General features: G+C 43.6%; 1 protein-coding gene and 1 long non-coding RNA gene across 2 annotated transcripts in view; both read right to left on the bottom strand.

The window, feature by feature from the left end:
* The window catches only part of mettl1 (methyltransferase 1, tRNA methylguanosine), a 38,484-nt gene that overhangs the window by 5,364 nt on the left and 9,636 nt on the right, over positions 1 to 23,484 (bottom strand). The window contains exons 4-6 of the mRNA XM_082155545.1: positions 17,726 to 17,910; positions 3,246 to 3,359; positions 241 to 342 (exon numbers count right to left, since the gene is read on the bottom strand). Coding sequence (XP_082011671.1) covers positions 241 to 342; positions 3,246 to 3,359; positions 17,726 to 17,910 — 401 coding nt within the window. The remainder of the gene's footprint in view (positions 1 to 240; positions 343 to 3,245; positions 3,360 to 17,725; positions 17,911 to 23,484) is intronic.
* On the bottom strand, positions 11,132 to 17,716 carry LOC309487748. The gene is made up of 3 exons (XR_014201917.1): positions 15,243 to 17,716; positions 14,641 to 15,139; positions 11,132 to 11,596 (listed from the first exon to the last, which is right to left on the bottom strand). It is a non-coding gene; the product is annotated as an uncharacterized lncRNA (long non-coding RNA).

The following is a 23,484-nucleotide window of genomic DNA, read 5'->3' as shown; positions in this document are numbered from 1 at the left end:
ATCAGTATATGAATACCCAAGATAAATTGATAATGAGCAACGTGAAACGTGAAGCAGGATAACCTAGGATTGCATTAACCCGGGGTTAACATGAGCAGGGTTAACTAGTTCAGATGTTTTTTATAAAAAATACTGTCAATAATACACAAGAAAGCATTATAATCAGCCATAATCTTGTGGTTTAATACAATTACTATGTTCAGTATTTCAGGCAGAGAAACAGACAGATGTAAAACATACCAGTTGTTCGTCCGACACTCTGGTGAAGAGAGGATGATCCCTGAAGTGTGTGACGATCCAGTCGTGCACCTCTTCCACATCAGTGTTAGTGTACACTAAACCCTACACAACACACAATACACATCAGTGTTAGTGTACACTAATCCCTACACAACACACAATACACATCAGTTTTAGTGTACACTAATCCCTACACAACACAACACAACACAACACACAATACACATCAGTGTTAGTGTACACTAAACCCTACACAACACACAATACACATCAGTGTTAGTGTACACTAAACCCTACAACACACAATACACATCAGTGTTAGTGTACACTAAACCCTACACAACACACAATACACATCAGTGTTAGTGTACACTAAACCCTACACAACACACATCAGTGTTAGTGTACACTAAACCCTACAACACACAATACACATCAGTGTTAGTGTACACTAAACCCTACAACACACAATACACATCAGTGTTAGTGTACACTAAACCCTACAACACACAATACACATCAGTGTTAGTGTACACTAAACCCTACACAACACACAATACACATCAGTGTTAGTGTACACTAAACCCTACACAACACACAATACACATCAGTGTTAGTGTACACTAAACCCTACACAACACACATCAGTGTTAGTGTACACTAAACCCTACAACACACAATACACATTAGTGTTAGTGTACACTAAACCCTACACAACACACAATACACATCAGTGTTAGTGTACACTAAACCCTACAACACACAATACACATCAGTGTTAGTGTACACTAAACCCTACACAACACACAATACACATTTATTCATCATAACCACAGATTCATTTGGTGAGTGTCAATATCAGAAGTGCATGAATGAAGAGTTGTGAGTTGTGTGGCTGTCGTCAGTGTAGTCGAACACCCGAGAGTGTGTGTGTCGAACACCCGAGAGAGTGTGTGTCGAACACCCGAGAGAGTGTGTGTCGAACACCCGAGAGTGTGTGTGTCGAACACCCAAGAGAGTGTGTGGAACTCCCGAGAGAGTGTGTGTGGAACTCCCGAGAGAGTGTGTGGAACTCCCGAGAGTGTGTGTCGAACACCCGAGAGTGTGTGTGTGTCGAACACCCGAGAGTGTGTGTGTCGAACACCCGAGAGTGTGTGTGTCGAACACCCGAGAGTGTGTGTGTCGAACACCCGAGAGTGTGTGTGTGTCGAACACCCGAGAGTGTGTATGTGTCGAACACCCGAGAGTGTGTGTGTCGAACACCCGAGAGTGTGTGTGTCGAACACCCGAGAGTGTGTGTGTCGAACACCCGAGAGTGTGTGTGTCGAACACCCGAGAGTGTGTGTGTCGAACACCCGAGAGAGTGTGTCGGTCGAACACCCGAGAGTGTGTCGGTCGAACACCCGAGAGTGTGTGTGTCGAACACCCGAGAGAGTGTGTGTGGAACTCCCGAGAGTGTGTGTGTGTCGAACACCCGAGAGAGTGTGTGTGTGGAACTCCCGAGAGTGTGTGTGTGTCGAACACCCGAGAGTGTGTGTGTCGAACACCCGAGAGTGTGTGTGTCGAACACCCGAGAGAGTGTGTGTGGAACTCCCGAGAGTGTGTGTGTGTCGAACACCCGAGAGTGTGTGTGTCGAACACCCGAGAGAGCGTGTGTGGAACTCCCGAGAGTGTGTGTGTGTCGAACACCCGAGAGTGTGTGTGTCGAACACCCGAGAGAGTGTGTGTGGAACTCCCGAGAGTGTGTGTGTGTCGAACACCCGAGAGTGTGTGTGTCGAACACCTGAGAGTGTGTGTGTCGAACACCTGAGAGTGTGTGTGTCGAACTCCTGAGTGTGTGTGTGTCGAACACCTGAGAGTGTGTGTGTCGAACTCCTGAGAGTGTGTGTCGAACACCTGAGAGTGTGTGTGTGTCGAACACCTGAGAGTGTGTGTGTGTCGAACACCCGAGAGTGTGTGTGTCGAACTCCTGAGAGTGTGTGTCGAACACCTGAGAGTGTGTGTGTCGAACTCCTGAGTGTGTGTCGAACACCTGAGAGTGTGTGTCGAACTCCTGAGTGTGTGTGTGTCGAACACCTGAGAGTGTGTGTGTCGAACTCCTGAGAGTGTGTGTCGAACACCTGAGAGTGTGTGTGTCACACACACCTCCACATCTCCAGTCCAGCACAGTTTACATGGAAATCAATGCAGTGGTCTTGCCTTACACACTTTGAACTGTCCCAGATTCCCTGACAGAGCGAGTCGAAACAGCAGGACAGCAAACATTGGTCTTATCGCGTGTCATTGGCGTTTACTCTTTAGACAGTGCAGATAGAATAACCGGGAAGATAAGATTCTCAGAAGTATCAAAGGGACTTCAGTAGCCGTTCACTCTCACTAACATGTGCCTGGAATGAAGACGACGTGGAAAGCGTTTACATGAATCTCTAATGTTATTTCACTGCTTTAGTTGAGCTGTGTCATCAGATCCCTCATTTAACCTTCGTCTTCACATCTCCACTGTAGACAAATCTACATATACACTCCTTAAGGCGGGTTCTCTCTTTCTATAGCCTTTCCAGACGTTTCCTCGCCTCCAGCAGGGAACACCACACACACACACACACACACACACGAGTGCTGAATGTGCAGTCAGTCTGTATTAATAACCCACATTCACAAATACAAGCCTGCCATTGTTCTGCTTTCATCTACCTCCCTCAGTGCTGTCATACACACACACACACACACATAGAGATAATATACCAAGACTGACAGAAGGTTATTTCAGAGCCATGTTTTCTCTAATTCCATATCAATAACATTAAGGTAAAGCTAATAAATAAAGAGAGTCACTCTCGAAGTAAATTTCCACATCAAAAGAAGTAAATCTGTACGGCGTCTCCTAAAGCTGGAAGAGTTCGGGCCTCTCAGGTCATCATGAAGGACTTGAACTGGTGATAAATGTGCTAACAATTAAACCCCTTGCACTGAACAACGGCTCATAAAGAGTAAAGTGCTCTTACCCCGACCCGGAGTGTGTACGCGTACTCCGCCAGTAGCGTAGGGCTGATGATGCGCCACTTGTGTTTGGTTTTCTTGAAGTGTGGATCCGGAAAGAGAAAGAACATCTTACTGAGCTGCAAAAAACAGAAACAAATGAAAGCATAAGGTTACCTGTGATTTGTGGAACTGTACAGTATCTGTTAGGGAAGATAGTTGCTCTACTCTTACTATTTTTACCAAATCTTTTTATGGCAGTAATAGTGAGAGTAATATATAATTCCGCAACTTTGAAAGTGAAGTTCCTTAAAACTACCAGTTTGTCATAATTTTAATGGTTAAAGTCAAGAAATCTTGTCTACAGCGCTGTGCTCGAGAAGAAACTGTGATGGAGCCTTTTGTCACGTTAAGTGAGCTTGTTGCTGTAGAAGAAGTCACAAATGAATAAGCTGAACTACTGCAACTCTTCAGCCGCTCACAGCGCCACCTTGTGCTCTGGAGGAGGAAATGCTCAAACTCTGAAACTTTATGATCTCCGACTGAGTCCTATAGCTAGCTGTCTTCTACATAGTGTTAATTTAGTCAGCTACTTTTTAATTTAGCCTTAGTCCTGTGTCAAATGTCATTTTTAGCTTTTATCATATTTAGTCAATCTATCCTGGTTTTTGTTTAGTCAGGTCTCAGGGGCTGTTTACACGACACCGGGTTCAACTAAAAACTGAAGACTTTTTATGCGTTTTGGCTGTTCATTTACACGACAACAGCGTTTTGGTGGCCTGAAAACGCGATCTTTTGAAAACTGGTTTCAAAATGCAAGTTGGATGGATAGGTCTATAATAATATTTATTTTTAATTAAGCAAAAGCACGTAATTAAGAAATTCAAATAACCTATTATTGCGCGTGATGATGCCTATAGACAGCATACAAATTAAGTTTTCTATTATCAATAAATGATGAAAGAATATGTAACATAAAATAACAGGCCTACAAAAAAACATTTTCACCCATCCCAGCCTTTTAAATCCATTCACTGATTGTGTCTTTATTATTATTACTATTATTATTCATATTTTTATTATTATTATGCCTATTAAACCTAAATAAAATAAAATGTTAAATTCCCGTAAAGTGAATTTGCCGTAAAAATTTCCGTGCGCCAGAATAATCAAAGCTTTATTGGCATGACTGTTGGGCATCTATACACTAGCCTATATTGCCAAAAGTATTGGGACATCCCTAACCCTAACCCAAACCATTGAATTCAGGTGTTCCAATAACTTCCATGGCCATTGGCCACAGTTGTGTAAATCAAGCACTAGGCATGCAGACGCTTCTACAAAGAAAGAATGGGTCACTCTCAGGAGCTCAGTGAATTAAAATGTCCTTAGTACAAAATTTTCCACGGTCAACTGCTAGTGGTATTATAACAAAGTGGAAGCAATTGGGAACAACAGCAACTAAGCCACGCAGTGGTAGGCTACGCAAAATCCCAGAGCATGTCAGCGCATACCGAGGCTCACAGTGCGCAGAAGTTGCCAACTTTCTGCAATCAATAGCTACAGACCTCCAAACTTCTGTGGCCTTCAGATTAACAGTGCATAGAGCTTCATGGAATGATGGTGTAAAGCATGGGATGCAGTGGCGTGAAGCGTGAATGCAGTGGCGTGAAGTGTGGATGCAGTGGCGTAAAGCGTGGGATGCAGTGGTTTAAGGCGTGGATACAGTGGTGTAAAGCGTGGGGTGCAGTGGTGTAAAGCGCGGGGTGCAGTGGTGTAAAGCGTGGGATGCAGTGGTGTAAAGCGTGGGATGCAGTGTGGGGTGCAGTGTGTAAAGCATGGGATGCAATGGTGTAAAGCGTGGGGTGCAGTGGTGTAAAGCGTGGGATGCAGTGGAGTAAAGCGTGGGGTGCGGTGGTGTAAAGCGTGGGATACAGTGGAGTAAAGCGTGGGATGCAGTGGTGTAAAGCGTGGGATGCAGTGGTGTAAAGCGTGGGATGCAGTGGTGTAAAGCGTGGGGTGCAGTGGTGTAAAGCGTGGGGTGCAGTGGTGTAAAGCGTGGGGTGCAGTGGTGTAAAGCGTGGGGTGCAGTGGTGTAAAGCGTGGGATACAGTGGAGTAAAGCGTGGGATGCAGTGGTGTAAAGCGTGGGATGCAGTGGTGTAAAGCGTGGGATGCAGTGGTGTAAAGCGTGGGGTGCAGTGGTGTAAAGCATGGGATACAGTGGAGTAAAGCGTGGGATGCAGTGGTGTAAAGCGTGGGATACAGTGGAGTAAAGCGTGGGATGCAGTGTTGTAAAGCGTGGGATACAGTGGAGTAAAGCATGGGATGCAGTGGTGTAAAGCGTGGGATACAGTGGAGTAAAGCGTGGGGTGCAGTGGTGTAAAGCGTGGGATGCAGTGGTGTAAAGCGTGGGATGCAGTGGTGTAAAGCGTGGGATACAGTGGAGTAAAGCGTGGGGTGCAGTGGTGTAAAGCGTGGGGTGCAGTGGTGTAACGCATGGGATACAGTGGAGTAAAGCGTGGGATGCAGTGGTGTAAAGCGTGGGATGCAGTGGTGTAAAGCGTGGGGTGCAGTGGTGTAAAGCGTGGGATGCAGTGGTGTAAAGCGTGGGGTGCAGTGGTGTAAAGCGTGGGATGCAGTGGAGTAAAGCGTGGGGTGCAGTGGTGTAAAGCGTGGGGTGCAGTGGTGTAAAGCGTGGGGTGCAGTGGTGTAAAGCGTGGGGTGCAGTGGTGTAAAGCGTGGGATGCAGTGGTGTAAAGCGTGGGATACAGTGGAGTAAAGCGTGGGATGCAGTGGTGTAAAGCGTGGGATACAGTGGAGTAAAGCGTGGGATGCAGTGGAGTAAAGCGTGGGATGCAGTGGTGTAAAGCGTGGGATGCAGTGGAGTAAAGCGTGGGGTGCAGTGGTGTAAAGCGTGGGATGCAGTGGAGTAAAGCGTGGGGTGCAGTGGTGTAAAGCGTGGGGTGCAGTGGTGTAAAGCGTGGGATGCAGTGGTGTAAAGCGTGGGATGCAGTGGTGTAAAGCGTGGGGTGCAGTGGTGTAAAGTGTGGGGTGCAGTGGTGTAAAGCAGTGGTGTAAAGCGTCAGATGCAGTGGTGTAAAGCGTCAGATGCAGTGGTGGTAAAGCATGGGAAGCAGTGGTGTAAAGCGTGGGGTGCAGTGGTGTAAAGCGTGGGATGCAGTGGTGTAAAGCGTCAGATGCAGTGGTGGTAAAGCGTGGGGTGCAGTGGTGTAAAGCGTCAGATGCAGTGGTGTAAAGCGTGGGGTGCAGTGGTGTAAAGCGTGGGGTGAAGTGGTGTAAAGCGTGGGGTGCAGTGGTGTAAAGCGTGGGGTGCAGTGGTGGTAAAGCGTGGGATGCAGTGGTGTGTACCTTAATGTTTTTTAATGCTCTTAATGCTTCAGCATACCAGGTAGGGATGTCAATCTTCACAAATTCCCATGATCGATCGTCGTTTAAATTAACGATCAATTAATCGAATAATCGTTAGCCTTAATACTGCGATATGCGTCTACTGCAGTAGCTATGGCCAACAGCATGACAGGGTCTGCAAATGCTGCTCAAAACGCTATGTTCCTCACCAAATCAATTAGAATGGTTTTAAATATAAATAAAGGGCTAGTAGGATTGTAAAATGTTTCGATGTGATTGATAATTAAATTAATTATTTAATAATCAAATATAACTACTAATACAACGTGTCACCAACGCCGCCTCATATGCGCTTAGAATGTGTGACTGTTGTGGACGCGCTCTTCCTGGAACAACTGCATGCGCTGAATGAATCTGCTACCGTTAAACTGGAGCACTTTGCTAGCACGTTATTTATCTAAAAGAAACGCATCCTATATGAGATTAATCAGATATATTCAAAATAAACATAATATTACAAATTATATCTGCACAAAATGACGCAAATTCATGCACAAGTGAACTTGAACTAAGTTACGTGCCATTCATTCAGAACTACTCATGTTGTGGACGCGCTCTTCCTGGAGCAACGCGACACGGCAACTAAACCCAAATAATTCACAATGTTTTATTACAATATTGTTCTCTTTATAATGTTATGTAATATTACAGTCCCAATAGTCATTATTAGTCGTGCACTGCCGTTTGAGCTGCGCGCGCTGAAGCTGACGCTTTACTACAGAGTTAATTCTTAACCAAATGCATCCAATATGAGATAAATCAGATATAGATAGGCCTACAGAAAATAAACAGTATTACAACTTACATTTGCACAAAACAAAAGGCTGCGAATGCACACGCAAACTTATAGTCATGATGAAGGTGTAAAATGGTCCCAAACATAACTCCGGCGCGCTCGCTTTACATGTTTCGCGGTTGAGCAGCGCGCACACGCATGAAGACCTGCTTAATCCATGATCGATAAGTTGTATCGATTAAATGTATTATCGACAATTAATCGATCGTCGATTAATCGTTGACATCCCTAATACCAAGACAATATCATGCTCCCAAATTTGTTGGAAGAGTTTGGGGATGTTCCAGTTCCAGCATGACTGCGCACCAGTGCACAAAGCAGGTCCATAAACACATGGATGAGGAGTTTTATGTGGAGGAACTGGACTGGCCTGCACAGAGTCCTGAGCTCAACCCGACAAAACACCTTTGGGATGAATTAGAGCGGAGACTGAGAGCCAGACCTTCTCGTCCAACATCAGTGCCTGACCTCACAAATGCGCTTCAAGAAGAATGGTCAAAGATTCCCATAAACACACTCCTAAGCATTGTGGAAAGCCTTCCCAGAAGAGTTGAAGCTGTTATTGCTGCAAAGGGTGGTCAACCCTTTATTGAAGCCAAAATGCAGACCTTAGAAGTAAAAAGCTAAAGCTAGGCTATAAACAAACTACACCACGGTCACATGACTTCAACGTCACCATTAGTGAGCTTCAACAACTCTTTCAGTCTTTATCTAAACACATTTTCCCAGAGTGTTTGAGTTATAATAGTTTATAAGAACATCAAAAAAAGAGCAAGATTATAAGCGTAACTCGGCTGTAAAAGCGAACTGAGTTTATCTGTTTGGCTGATGTTTAATCTCCTCGACAGACTCATCCCTTTTAGAATCTTGTTGGCATCCGCCTTTTTCAAGACACGTAACAGCTTCAAATAATCACGACTGTGTAATACTGATGTATTTTATGTCGTAGAATAAAAGGTGAAAGTGTCTTGAGCTTGTGTTCGTCACAGACCTTACTTCTAGGGCTGGGTACCGAGTTCGATACTTAGGTACCGACCGAATTGCCTCGATACTATCGAGTATCGAAAAATGACTTGTTTTTCGGTACCAGATTTCGATACCTAAGGGGTTAACTCGTCAACGTCAGTGCTCAAACAAATACATATGAAATGCACAACGACACGCCTAAAGTCGCTCACGCACATACACGCAAACTCTACACACACGAGACGCGCGGAACTCTGCGCACATACTCATATGAGACGCGCACGCGCACACAAACTGTCCACGCACATTCTCATATGAGACGCGAGCACACACACACACACAAACTCGCGCACATACTCAATGAGACGCGAGCACACACACTCACAATACCTTAAAGATGTGGAAAAGCCGATCAAAAGTGTGGCTACATTTCTCCATTCTCGATGCCAAGCGTGCGATGCAGTATTTGCGGTAAAATAATTGCTGCAAAGACGGTACCGCGACAGATATGATGAAGCCCTTGACAGTGCACGAGTAAACATAAGAGCAGAAAGTTGCTCCGTCTTCGACTGGTAAATGAAGAGATACCTGTTGATCACTCTGACAGTGTTTATATTGCAATAATGACCTACTGAATGTACACTGCCATTCAAAAATGTGTTGGTCAGAATTTTTTTTCAGTAAGGATGCATTAAAGTGATCAAAAATGACCTTAAAACATGTGTAATGTTACTAAAGATTTATGTTTCAAATAAATGCTGTTCTTTTGAATTTTTTTACTCATTAAAGAATCATGAAAAAATGTATCATAGTTTCCAAAAACTGTTTTCATATTTCTGAAGGATCATGTGACACTGAAGTAATGATTTTGAAAATTCAGCTTTGACAACACAGGAATAAATTACATTTTGAAATATATTCAAATACTATTTTAAATTGTAATACTATTCCACAATATTACAAGTTTTACTGTATTTTTGATCAAACAAATTCAGGTTTGGTGAGCATGAGCTCTTTATAAAAAAATATTTTGTTCCTTTGTGCTTTTTTTTGTTCCTTTCTGGACTGACTAATGAGCATGAGTCAAACTGAAAAAATAAAAATAATGTGATGTGGTAATGTGTTATGTAATCTTGTTAAAATGGATTTCATAAAATTGGTATTGAAAAAAGTATCGTTCAGGAACCGGTATCGAAATCAAGGTATCGGTATCGAAATTTTTTGAACGATACCCAACCCTACTTACTTCAGCCATTTACCCAAAACCCTACTCAAAAAAACCCACTGAGTTCGGGACGATGGGACCAGAAGTGCTAAAATGCAACTGATGTCATACCTGATATGTCGTCATAGTGATGTCATACCTGATATGTCGTCATAGTGATGTCACATACCCGATACGTCATAGTGATGTCTAGGGCTGTCCCCGACTATGGATTTTCATAGTCGAATCAGAATCGTCATGTCTTGCCTATAGTCGACTAATAGTCGAATCATGTGTATGGGGGTGGGGCTGGGGGCGGGGCTTTAACGTTTCAAAGCTGCGATGTACAGAAAATCACACAAAGATATAGAAGAAAATGTATAAAAACATTTTTGATCAATAAAACTAAGAAATAATATAAATAACTCCAGAAAGGCCACACTGCAGATTTGCATTTCACATGCAAATCAAATTAAATCGGCTAAATTACCTGTGCGAGCAGGCCAGCCTACAGCACAACATCGATGCACCGAAAAAATAAACAATTAATTTACTAAATTAAATTAGAACAGAATATACCTTTCTAATAAATAAAAATACAAAACGAAATAAATCAGAATCAAGTCACAGGATGAGGAGCAAATGTGTGCAAAATGCCTAAAGTGCAGGGGAACATATATTCAAAACACAAGCCAAAAATAGTTAGATTAGATAACCCTGACAGATTAATAATTAAATAAAAATTAATAAATTATTAAAATAACGATCGTAGCCAGAATTTTCAACTTTGTCTTTTTAACTGCAGAAACAACAATAAGCTAAACTGGAGAGGCAGTCTTTTTAGCTAAAAATGTTCACAGCATCCAAAAATAAAATTAGAACCGGCTGAAAAGTTTTGAAATCACTTGTACCTGATCGAGAGAACAAATCCTGAACGTCTTTCACTCTGTCTGTCCGTTGGAGTCTTTTCAAATCTTGCGCGCGGATAAAATACATTCTAATGTGAAACCCAGTCTATGCGTGAAACATGTTAACGTTGGCCGGCAGAAGTGCGATCATGGGTTTCCTGATGCTAAATCCAGCCTTGGAGAATATCCTTTCTGATCGTGTACATCCACACTTTAGATTTTCTTATCCCAGACATTGTTAAAGATTTAAATCCTTGCCGCGAAGACGTTCCTCTGTCGGTCACGGATTGAAAGTGAAACTTAAATCTGTCACGGGGTGTTTGGATTTATTGACGCACGTTAAAAAAATATTTATTTAAAGCTTCTTTCTTTGGACATTTTTATATACAGCATTATCATAATAGGCTGAATATTAACGTATTGACAGAAAACCGGTAGTTCTAACTTCTATGTGAAATCAGACATTGAGCGCCCCTCATATAGCCAAAGTGGCATGATCCTCGTTTCATAACACCTCTGCGAAGATTCGACCGTGAGATCGGTAGTCGAATCAGGCTCCTCCTATCGAAGCATCGAATCTTCGACTATTCGGGGTCACCCCTAGTGATGTCACATACCCGATACGTCATAGTGATGTCACATACCCGATACGTCATAGTGATGTCACATACCCGATACGTCATAGTGATGTCATACCTGATACGTCATAGTGATGTCATACCCAATACGTCATAGTGATGTCATTCCTGATACGTGTGATGGATTTTTTAATTAATAAAATAGTAAACTATATATCAAGCTAATCATAACTCTAACATCTAACATTCTAACACTTTGAAACACAATGTACTAAGACGTTCTGTTCTTTGGCTAAATACATGTGTGCCCTTTCAGAAAACTTGTGACTTTGAGTGTGTGTGTATAAATAACAAATAGGGGAAATGAAACTAGACAGATGACTAGGTTTGAAACCCTGTGATTATGAAGGAATCATTCCCTAGCAACAGAAGGGCTTGCTTTCACCAATTGAACCAATCATATTGATAGAAGGTGACATGTTAGTCACGATGATCTTATTTGTTGTCTCTAGGGCTGTGACGGTATGGGATTTTTTCTTACCGCGGTAAAGAAGCAACAAATCTCGCGGTTTGGCGGTAAACGCTCTTTATGACAGCTCTTCGAGTCATTTTACGGATACAAGGTTTACCAGTGTATTTAGCACCCACTGAAAAGGTGTGTATATTTGTTTACTGTTAGTTGTAACGAGTGTTTTGTGTACTTCGCTGTGTATGTTGTTGATAATGAAAGGGAGAGAGAGAGAGAGAGAGAGAGAGAGAGTTTATGGATAAGACTTTAATGTGCACTTCTTATACTATGTTTATTCAGCTCTTACAGAGATTCTCTGGAGTAAAACAAACGCTCATCTTTTGTGTGATGTACAATAAACTTCACTGAACTCGTCAGTATATTTTGGTCATCATTCGGACGGGTTTTGCTACAGCAGGCTTGTATTAGTGGATAAAAGCAGATGACAAATAAGTTATAACCATAATTAAACTAAACTATACCTGTTCTATGTCCATACAGCATATATTCTCTGGCTCTGTGGGCATTATTGTCCGATTCCGAGTCGAAATGAACACCGCAACTGAGAGTTTCTGTTTTGATATTATCAGATGAGATTGTCCTGACTGAAGCGCGAGCTCGTGAGGCTCCGCCCCCTGTGCCGTGCAGCAGCAGCTCATTTGCATTTAAAGGGATACACACTAAAACAGCGCGTTTTTCTGAGCCCCAAAAAATTACAATTTAAACATGCTGTAAAAAATTATCTGTTGGGTATTTTGAGCTAAAACTTCACATACATACTCTGGGGACATCAGAGACTTATTTTACATCTTGTGAAAAGAGTCATAATAGGTGCCCTTTAATGTTAAACAAATATATAGCAGCAAAGACAGCGTCGGCAGTATTGACAGGTGCAATATTTGAAAATGGATTAAAAAAATGTTTTTATTACATTTATATCTGCATTTATGTCAAAACCTAAACTTTCAAACATCAAAATGTAATTTATTAATATGTATTCATGTCAAAATGACATACAAACATCTTTTCCTATTCTATTTTGCCAGGAAACGCTTCCAACAGGCTTGCGTGAAAAAAAGGCGTCGGTTCTATTTCTAGCATGCACGCGTTTTCTGCGCGGCTCGTGCAGCAACTGAGACGCGCGTCTCACGCAGGCAGTGTGCAAGCTCTAACCTGTTAACATGGGAGCCGAAATAAAAAAAAAGTTTACAATCATGGGTGTTCGCTGTATTGTAAAGAGCTGCGACAATAAACAGGGGGATTCCAAACAAAAACGCTGACCTGATGAATCAATGGCTATTGCTCTGGATACAGATCCAAACACACCTGTAGACATTATCAAGGACTATCGCGTTTGCTCAGAACATTTCACTAGGACGACTATTTTGAAAAAATGGAATTTGCCACACGGACCATGAAACGTGTGCTGAAGGATAACGTTACGGCCGTCCCATCGATAGTAAAGACAGGACAAAGTGGATCACCTGCGGCTGCGGTAAGTGTCCCGTTATGTTTTTAGATGACTAGCCTACTGTTACAGTGCCATTAGCTAACGTTAACGTTAGATGTAATGTACATACTCACTACTATTACAGTTGTTCCCGGGCTCCATGTATCCCCTGTAATGTTAGTATTGTGTTGTCACAAACGCGCTCTATCGCCCCAGTAACAAATAAGCGGCGCTAAAGGTAACTTTCAGGACTGAAGCGTTCAACTTGCTAATGAATAGGAGGGGGTATGGGCAGTTTTCATTTTTGAGAAACAGTGACCTTGTTTGTGAAATAGTAGTCTACTCCCGTTCTGATTCTCCCCTCAACCTCAGTCTGTTCGGCATTGTCTATCAGCTTCCAAAGTTTGTAACTCCTCGTCTGTGTATTCTGGCTCAAAACGATATGGTTCTGGATCTTGGTTTGATACCAAATAAAAATCCTCGGACAATTCCTCAAAGTCAGCCATGATCACGAATCACATTCGCTACTAGCTAGTTAGTCACGTTGGTTTTGTTGACGGTACGGCGCTTCTCGGGTGCTGCGCTCATCACTCCGCCCAAGTAGCAGTGCTTCGCCTTCTGAGAAAATAGTTCCCAGTATTTAAACGTTTAAAAAATGTCTGTGTCTCATATGACCTTGTTATTTGTACATACTGTGACTATACAAATCACAACATGTAAATAGGAAAATGTTGGCGTTATTTTGTCACTTATTGGGATTAGTATGCTAGCTGTAGCCATTTACATCCAGTCTTTGTGCTAAGCTAGGCTAGCGGTGGGTGCGTCAAACAGACTTAAAGCACGCACGGAGATGAAAAAGGTATGTATGGACTTATCTAACTCTGGGGGATACGGTGAATAAGCTAAAGTCCCGAAAAGTCGAAGTGTTCCTTTAAGTCCAGCAAACGCCACAGGATGGTTAATATTTCTAAGATGTGGTCAGTTAGTGGTATTTCCTCGCGAGATGGATACTTTTGTGCGACAAATACGGCATATTGCCTTGTCCAAATTCACCGGCTTCCCCTTAATTGTCACCTGCCTCAAAGGCGACACAGTATTTGGCTTAGACACTAGATTCGTGGCTATTTTTTTAATAATGTCATTCGGCTAGCGCCGTCAACTGTTATTGCCTATACCACATAAGAGAGATTGCTACTTGCAATTAAAATCTAACTCCAACTGTTTACGTTATACTTGTCTTTTATGCCTGTGTTTGTTTGTATTTAATTGAACATTATCTGTAAACATCACAAGTACTGAAACCTAGCAGTTAATTAATAATAATCAGACACACGTTTAACGGACTGTCCCACCCTTGCGCAGGGAGCGTTTTTTTTTCTCCAGAAGCCCTTGAACATGGGACGCGCAGAATACAGTAAATTATAAGCAAATATTAATGTGTTTATAGTACATATTACACACCATATGCACTCCTGTAACTTTCAGCAAAAAAAAAGAAAAAAAAGAAAAGTGCGGTGATGACCTCACACCGCGGTAGGCATCTCATTAACGCGATATTGCGGTGATGCGGTTGTCGTCACACCCCTAGTTGTCTCTATTCTGTAAAAACTGTTGTATTCTTACAACTAGTGGGATTCTCAATGGAATTTGTCTGAGATCCTCCGGCCTTGCTTCTTCTTGGGAGAGATTCCCTGAGAACTGCTCGGGAACTCTTCCGGCCGTGATAAAAACATTTAAAAAGACATTTGATGAAGTCTGTTTGTTGATTATTGCTGCGCAGCAAGTAAGTTAGGGAAACTTAAGTTCGAGTAAGAAACTCGGCCAGTTGTCGACTGAAGACGCAAGCTAGAGTATAAAGGTATTGGGTGTCGATTGTAGATGCCCCAGGTAATAAGATCAATTGGGTGTCGATTGGAGACGCCCCAGATAGTTAGGTTTTAGGGAAAAATCTACGACACACGTCATAGTGATGTCATACCTGATTCATCATAGTGATGTCATACCTGATTCGTCATAGTGATGTCATACCTGCACCGCTCTATATTAGCAGCATCAGGTAATTGAATGAGAAAATTCGATCTCGCCTCAGCTCATAGACCTCTCCTCATAGGCCTCGGCTCATAGAGCTCTCCTCATAGGCCTCGGCTCATAGAGCTCTCCTCATAGGCCTCGGCTCATAGACCTCTCCTCATAGGCCTCGGCTCATAGGCCTCGGCTCATAGATCTTGCCTCAGCTCATAGACCTCTCCTCATAGGCCTCGGCTCATAGAGCTCTCCTCATAGGCCTCGGCTCATAGGCCTCGGCTCATAGGCCTCGGCTCATAGGCCTCAGCTCATAGTGACGGAGGGCATAATTAGTTCATGAATCTGAGCCGCCGTCAGCGTTTCTGCGCGTTACCGTCTGGAATTCCCCCTTCATGAGCTTTTTTTTTTACACTAGGACCACCTCACACTGCCATCGCACAGTCATTCCCTTCACATCAGCAGCTAATACAGCAATATGTCTGCACACTAGCTTTTATTAGACAAATAAATGAAGACAGAGAAACTGGGATAATTACTGGGATCAGCAGGCCTCAGGCTGTCTTCACCAGCTGGAAAACACACCACTTTAATTAAGGCTTTATTAAAAGAAAGAAAAAAGACGGCGCTGTAAATAGACTGTTCACTTTGGGGTTTCATGCCAAAAGCCCTCCAGAGCTGAAACATCATTTCAGTCTGATGCGGTTCATGCTCTTGTCATGTTCAGGTGTGCTGACGCTGTTATTCACATCCCCGAGACCAATGAATCCAATGTAAAATTCTTAAGTAGAAAGACTGAAATGTTTTCTTGTAAAGGCACCGACTGACGGCAACAGACACCGTCGGTTTTGTCAGATCCGTGTCTTGTGTTTTCGCCGACTGAACATGTTGAATGTGTGTTTGAAGTGACGTACTGCAGTGTGTGTCTGTCGCCGCAGGAACAACTGGCCTAAAGATATACTTAAATAATCTTCTATTTATTTACAACTTAGCTATTTTATATATAAAGATATAAACTTAGCATTTTCTACTAAATGACTACTTAAGGCTAGAAATAGATGGCACAAAGCCTTTTAAGGAACTGAACATCTCATTTAACAAGTGTTAACAGAACATGCATGAACGGAGTAGATGCTTACTGAGAAGCAGGAAGAAAGTTTGTTTAATATGATCAAATAAGAGTTTGTCTATTTGACACAGATGCCAGACAAGAGTCAGAAGTATTGGGCTGTTCAACAAGAAGAGATGCTCACTTAAAGTCCCTGTAATACCACTCTACTACAGTACTGACGTCAGCACAGGTGTTTTAGTTCTTTACCATCTATTAATTTACTCAAACACACTCTGTCCATCACAAAAGCAGGAATTCCACATATAAGAGCATCAGGGTGTTGGATGAGAGTGAGATTTACATCAGAATCAGCTCAAACTGGAGACAGAAATGCCAAATAAGAGAGTACTATCCAAACTAAAGGAAACATTCTAGTTTAAATGCATGTGCAAAGGTCCGGAAAATGCAATCTTTGTTTCCACATGATTTGACAAAAGTTAATTAAGAAACATTAGAAGCCGTAAACGTTTCATAAAGAGTTGGTTTGGGGTCCGTCAAGTTTCAGTGCCTCTTTTGAGCCCTAACTTCAAATGCTGGTGTCCTGAAGAAGTTTCACTGGGTTTTAAGATGCTGGCAGACGATGGGAACAAACCTTCTCTCTCGCTGAACTATACAGCTTTACTTCCCTGATCTACAAGTCCAGACAGTCCTCTCTGCACTAGACATTATAAAACATTTCCTGCTTCAGTATTGGGTCCTTGAAGTATACGAGTCTATGCCTTAGAGTGTGTTTATGGATTATTCCTGTTCCAGAGTTAAAACAGACCACCGTACAGAAGACAAGCTGAGGCAGAGCGAGATCATGAGAACGTCTTCAGGGACTCGATCTGAGTCTGAGTCGATCCCGAGTCGTTCTGTAGGTACAGGGATTTAGTCAGATGATGTCCATTATAAACCAGGACTTCAGCTTGTATCCTTTTTTATATTTTAGACATTAATTAAAAGAAAATATGAGAAGTTGACGATGGAAAAACAAACATAGAAAGACATTTTATAACCTATCACATACTTTATAACACTGCGGGCTACGCAGCAAAGAAGAGCTGGCCGAGTTTGAGGAAGAGTGGGAAAACACTGTGGAGCAGGAGGAGGATAACGATGAAGTACAGCATTACATGCGCCAGCATTAATGGCTGCAACAGAAGGGCGGGCTCCAGTCGGACACGGGTCGGGTTAGGCTTAGATCTGACCTCTGACCTGTGCAGCAGGGCTTTATGAAGGTGACTTGACTTGATGCGCTCGCACACACACACACCTCAACACGGCCGTCACTGAGTGATCAACAGGTGCACAGAGGAAAACATTACACCAACGCTGGCGTGAGCATTTTAGCGTTTACCGTAGAGCCGTCCTGTCAGAGCAAGGGTTAGGGTTAGAGAGGTTAACCCTGTCAGAGCACTTCTGAGACGGACATGAGCTTCTGAATGAGGGAAACGCTTCCCTCTGATGGATGATCACACACACATGTGCTCTGGGTATTTACACATTACTAACGTCACACACACATCAGCAGATAAACACACACACACTACCTGTCCCTTGGTGAAGAAGTTGGGCAAGTACTTCATGGCGTTGCTGCGCAGGCAGGAGATGTTCTGGTACCGGCCCGGTTCTGCCGATCGCAGCGAGCGGATGCGGTCCTGCACATAATCCGACACTTTCACCCGAATCTCCAATCCCAGGATCAGCCGGTCGGGGAACAGCTCCGACAACCGAACTACCAGAGGAACATTAACAGCAGTTACCATCTCATCTGAACCAATCATCGCACACACAGGCTCCCGCGCATCGCGCGCACAGCACACACAGGCTCCCGCGCATCGCGCGCACCGCACACACAGGCTCCCGCGCATCCCGCGCACCGCACACACAGGATCCCGCGCACCGCACACACAGGCTCCCGCGCACCGCACACACAGGCTCCCGCGCACCGCACACACAGGCTCCCGCGCATCGCGAGCACCGCACACACAGGCTCCCGCGCATCGCGCGCACCGCACACACAGGCTCCCGCGCACACACAGGCTCCCGCGCACACACAGGCTCCCGCGCACACACAGGCTCCCGCGCACACACAGGCTCCCGCGCATCGCGCGCACCGCACACACAGGCTCCCGCGCACACACAGGCTCCCGCGCATCGCGCGCACCGCACACACAGGCTCCCGCGCACACACAGGCTCCCGCGCACCGCACACACAGGCTCCCGCGCACCGCACACACAGGCTCCCGCGCATCGCGCGCACCGCACACACAGGCTCCCGCGCACCGCACACACAGGCTCCCGCGCACCGCACACACAGGCTCCCGCGCACCGCACACACAGGCTCCCGCGCACCGCACACACAGGCTCCCGCGCACCGCACACACAGGCTCCCGCGCACCGCACACACAGGCTCCCGCGCACACACAGGCTCCCGCACACACAGGCTCCCGCGCACACACAGGCTCCCGCGCATCGCGCGCACCGCACACACAGGCTCCCGCGCACACACAGGCACCGCACACACAGGCTCCCGCGCACCGCACACACAGGCTCCCGCGCACCGCACACACAGGCTCCCGCGCACACACAGGCTCCCGCACACACAGGCTCCCGCGCACACACAGGCTCCCGCGCATCGCGCGCACCGCACACACAGGCTCCCGCGCACACACAGGCTCCCGCGCATCGCGCGCACCGCACACACAGGCTCCCGCGCACCGCACACACAGGCTCCCGCGCACCGCACACACAGGCTCCCGCGCACCGCACACACAGGCTCCCGCGCATCGCACACACAGGCTCCTGCACAGGGCTCACGGCGAGCTTCACGGCGAGCCTCACGTCGCTGGATGAGCTATACAGGTTAGGATGTAGTCATGCCTTCAGAAAGCCAACTTAGTTCCAGGTTTCTATATGTTGCTCGATGTTGTGAAGCTATAAGGTGGTACTATAGAAGTTAATGCTTACATTTTCACAAATATCCACTTTTTGTTTATTATAAAAACTCTGGAAGGAGAGCGAACAGTTTGAGAGCGTGAGAACAGGGCAATCTTTACTTCTAAACAACCGATCATGATGAAGAGAAGAGATGCAGAGACACTGAATCAGAATCAGAAACGCCGGTGAAGCTAACGCTAACCCTGATGCTAACTCTGCCCCTGACGCTAACCTTGATGCTAACCCTGACCCTAACCGCTGAGGTCAAACTGCATCAGCCAATCAGAGTCAGTGATTACTGCAATCTTTCACACAACCAAAGACCACACAACCAACTATCATGTGCTTTATAAACTACACTGAGAACTAACACCCGATATAGTAGAGGAACAGCGCACACACACACACACGAGTTACAGCTGACTAGGAAGAAATCATTATTTTAAGAATACTTCATACTGGCCTTATTATTATTAGACAGTAGTGTTGCACGGTGTACCGATACTTCAAAAGTATCGCGATACTCGGAAATTAAAAACGTCACGATACCTAAATTTATCAGTATCGATACTTAAATTTTTTTTTTGAAAAAACGCCTCCCTATGGACGTCTGTGTTTTTTTCCTGACGCACGCAGCAAAGAACCGGCCGCTGTCAGTGTCATGTGACAAAACACTACAGCGAGATGGCTGCATGTGCGAGCACAAGTGGTGAACGACTCGTAGAAAAAGATGACGCGAGGAGTGACATATGGAAGTACGTTGCCTACCTTGCTCTGTTGCACGGTGCACCGATACTTCAAAAGTAAATAGGAAATGAAAAACGTCACGATTCCTTAATTTATTAGTATCATACTTCTAAGAATGACCACGTTCCAGATTTGTAAGGCCGGCGAGACACTGTCTGCGTGTCGTGTCCGTTTTTATTTCGGCTCCCATGTTAACTGCCTGCGTGACACACGCGTCTGGGCGCAGCTCGAGACGCGCGGAAAACGCGTGTATGCTATAAATAGAACCGACGCCTATTTTTCACGCGACACGCAAGCCTGTTGGAAGCGTTTCCAGGCAAAATAGAATAGGAAAAGATGTTTCTATGTCATTTTGACACGAATACATATTAATAAATGACATTTTGATGTTTGAAAGTTTTGACATAAATACAATATAAATGTAATTTAAAAAAATATTATCAATTTTCAAATATTGCACCTCTCAATACAGAACGAATTATTCTGTAGCCTATTGTTGTCTTTGCTGCTATATATTTATGTTTAACATGAAGTATAGGCCTTCCACAACTCTCTCCCCACATGTAAAATATATCCCCAATGAGGCTTATCATATGTTACCAATATTAAACATTGTTTAATATAATCGCTGTTCATATTTTTATTCAAAGTTCAGAATCAAGATAAAGCTCTTATGTTTCTTATGATAAATGATATAATGCTGCTAAATTTATCTTTTTTTTTTCCTTGAATGTCATTGCTCTAATTTATTTTTTATATTTCATATTTCATATTTTGTTCAAATGTTTAATATATCTGCTGTTCATATGTTCATTTATTAGTGTGTTATATGATTAGAATGTTGTCCCGGTTTTAAAATAAAGCACAGCAGTGATATTTGAGAGTGTTTCTCCCTTTTCAGGAAAAGTATCGAAAAAGTATCGAAATCGCAATACTTGACTTGGTATCGGTATCGAAACAAAAATTTTGGTATCGTGACAACACTATTAGACAGCCTTTTAAATATTAAATAAGACAAGAAAACAATAATATGACATTTGTTGAGAAAGACTATATTTCTCAACAAGCCTAAAAGACCTGGGTGTTATACTCGATTGCAACCTGTCTTTTGAAAATCATATTTCATATGTTACAAAAACAGCCTTTTTCCACCTTAGAAACATTGCTAAGCTACGTAATATGCTATCAGTTTCTGATGCAGAAAAGTTAGTTCATGCATTCATGACCTCGAGACTGGATTACTGTAATGCTTTATTAGCTGGTTGTCCTGCATCCTCAATAAACAAGCTACAGTTAGTCCAAAATGCCGCCGCTAGAGTTCTTACGAGATCAAGAAAATATGATCATATAACACCGATTTTATCATCACTGCATTGGTTACCTATAAAGTTCCGTATTAATTACAAGGTATTGCTACTGACCTATAAAGCCCTAAACGGCTTAGCTCCAGTCTATTTAACGGATCTTCTATCACCCTATAATCCATCGCGCTCTTTAAGATCACTAAATTCAAGGCTTTTGGTCATACCTAGGATATCCAGAACCACCAAAGGAGGGAGAGCATTTTCACATTTGGCTCCAAAACTCTGGAATAGTCTTCCTGATACTGTTCGTTGCTCAGACTCGCTCTCCTAGTTTAAAACTAGATTAAAGTCGCATCTCTTCAGCCAGGCATTCATATAATCCCACAGTTCAAACTACAATCCGGCCTCTAGCTCATAAATGCCAGAGGAGAACTGGCCCCCGACTGAGCCTGGGTTCTCCCAAGGTTTTTTTTTCTCCATTAGGTCACCTGATGGAGTTTTAGGACACCATTAGGTCACTTGATGGAGTTTTTCGGTTCCTTGCCACTGTTGCCTTTGGCTTGCTCAGTTGGGGATATTTTGGGGATATTTAATTTAATTTTATCAATCAATAAATTCCTCTTGAAACAAACTTTGTTGTATTATTTTAATTTAATACTGTGAAGCTGCTTTGATACAATCTGTATTGTGAAAAGCGCTATACAAATATACTTGACTTGACTATATGAATTATTAATACACTAAATTATTTGCGGATATATGCACTTATAAAATGAGAATAGCTGAAACCAATTTGTACATTATATTGAATGAATGAGGCATTTATATAGTGCTTCCATATGTACTACTGTACTATACTGTACACCCAAAGCACTTTACAATCAAATCAGGGGATCTCTCCTCAACCAGCTCACCACACACACCACAGGGTGAACAGCGCCCCCTGCTGGCCTGACTCACCACACACACCACAGGGTGAACAGCGCCCCCTGCTGGCCTCACTCACCACACACACCACAGGGTGAACAGCGCCCCCTGCTGGCCTGACTCACCACACACACCACAGGGTGAACAGCGCCCCCTGCTGGCCTCACTCACCACACACACCACAGGGTGAACAGCGCCCCCTGCTGGCCTGACTCACCACACACACCACAGGGTGAACAGCGCCCCCTGCTGGCCTCACTCACCACACACACCACAGGGTGAACAGCGCCCCCTGCTGGCCTCACTCACCACACACACCACAGGGTGAACAGCGCCCCCTGCTGGCCTCACTCACCACACACACCACAGGGTGAACAGCGCCCCCTGCTGGCCTCACTCACCACACACACCGCCCCCTGCTGGCCTCACTCACCACACACACCACAGGGTGAACAGCGCCCCCTGCTGGCCTCACTCACCACACACACCACTAGGGTTGGGTATTGGTTGGGTTTTATCCGATACCAGTACCTACTCTGTATTTTTCAAACGGTTCCGGCGCACACACTTTATCAAAAAAATAATACCTGTGTGTGTTTTCTGAAAAAGATTTTCTGATTTCTGATTAAATAAAAAATTGTGCCGTTTAAAAGGCTACTGATGTAGCCGAAAACACTTAAGTTAAGATCAAAATTTTGTCTTCTCATATTATTTATATATTATATATATATTATATTACATATTATATATTATAGACTTTTACAAAACAGAGAAATATCTGACACTGAGCAGAAATATTTAACACACATAGTATAGCCTCATATAAATATACTTCATACTTGATATGCAAGATTTGCAGTTGGCATTAAAATACTAGACTTACCCGAAGAGGAACACTGCAGCTGAACTTTAACTTTAGTCAAGAGTGTCAGAGGTTTTGGGTTCTAATCCGCATTCGTATTTTTTTTTATTTTTTTTATTTTTTTTTACCCGATTATGCTCATCAGTGGTTGTATATCAAGCAGGGACACTTTGTGTGCATTATATTTTGTGATTTCACCAGAACGAATAGATATGAGGCGCCGTCTAGGGCTTAAATCGAACTTCATTCACGCACACATAAAACGCTTGCATACTAAGTAGTAGAGGTCGACCGATAGTGGATTTTACCGATAACGATTGCTAGGTTGGGCCATACTTGCCGATAACCGATTAATCAACCGATAGTTTTTAAAATTGATACTGGATAAAAACAAACATAACACTCCAAGTAAAACAGTGCTGAACTTTATTATAAAAATAATAAAACTGTATTGAACCATGAAAACATGCTAAATGAAATAAATATATAATATGAAAAAATACTGAAGTCAATAAAAGACATTCATTCA

The sequence above is a fragment of the Leuciscus leuciscus genome (assembly GCF_965113295.1).
Source record: "Leuciscus leuciscus genome assembly, chromosome: 23".
NCBI classification, from domain to species: Eukaryota; Metazoa; Chordata; class Actinopteri; order Cypriniformes; family Leuciscidae; genus Leuciscus; species Leuciscus leuciscus.
Note: the sequence above shows the minus strand (reverse complement) of the source record. Positions and strands in the feature narration are given on the sequence as shown.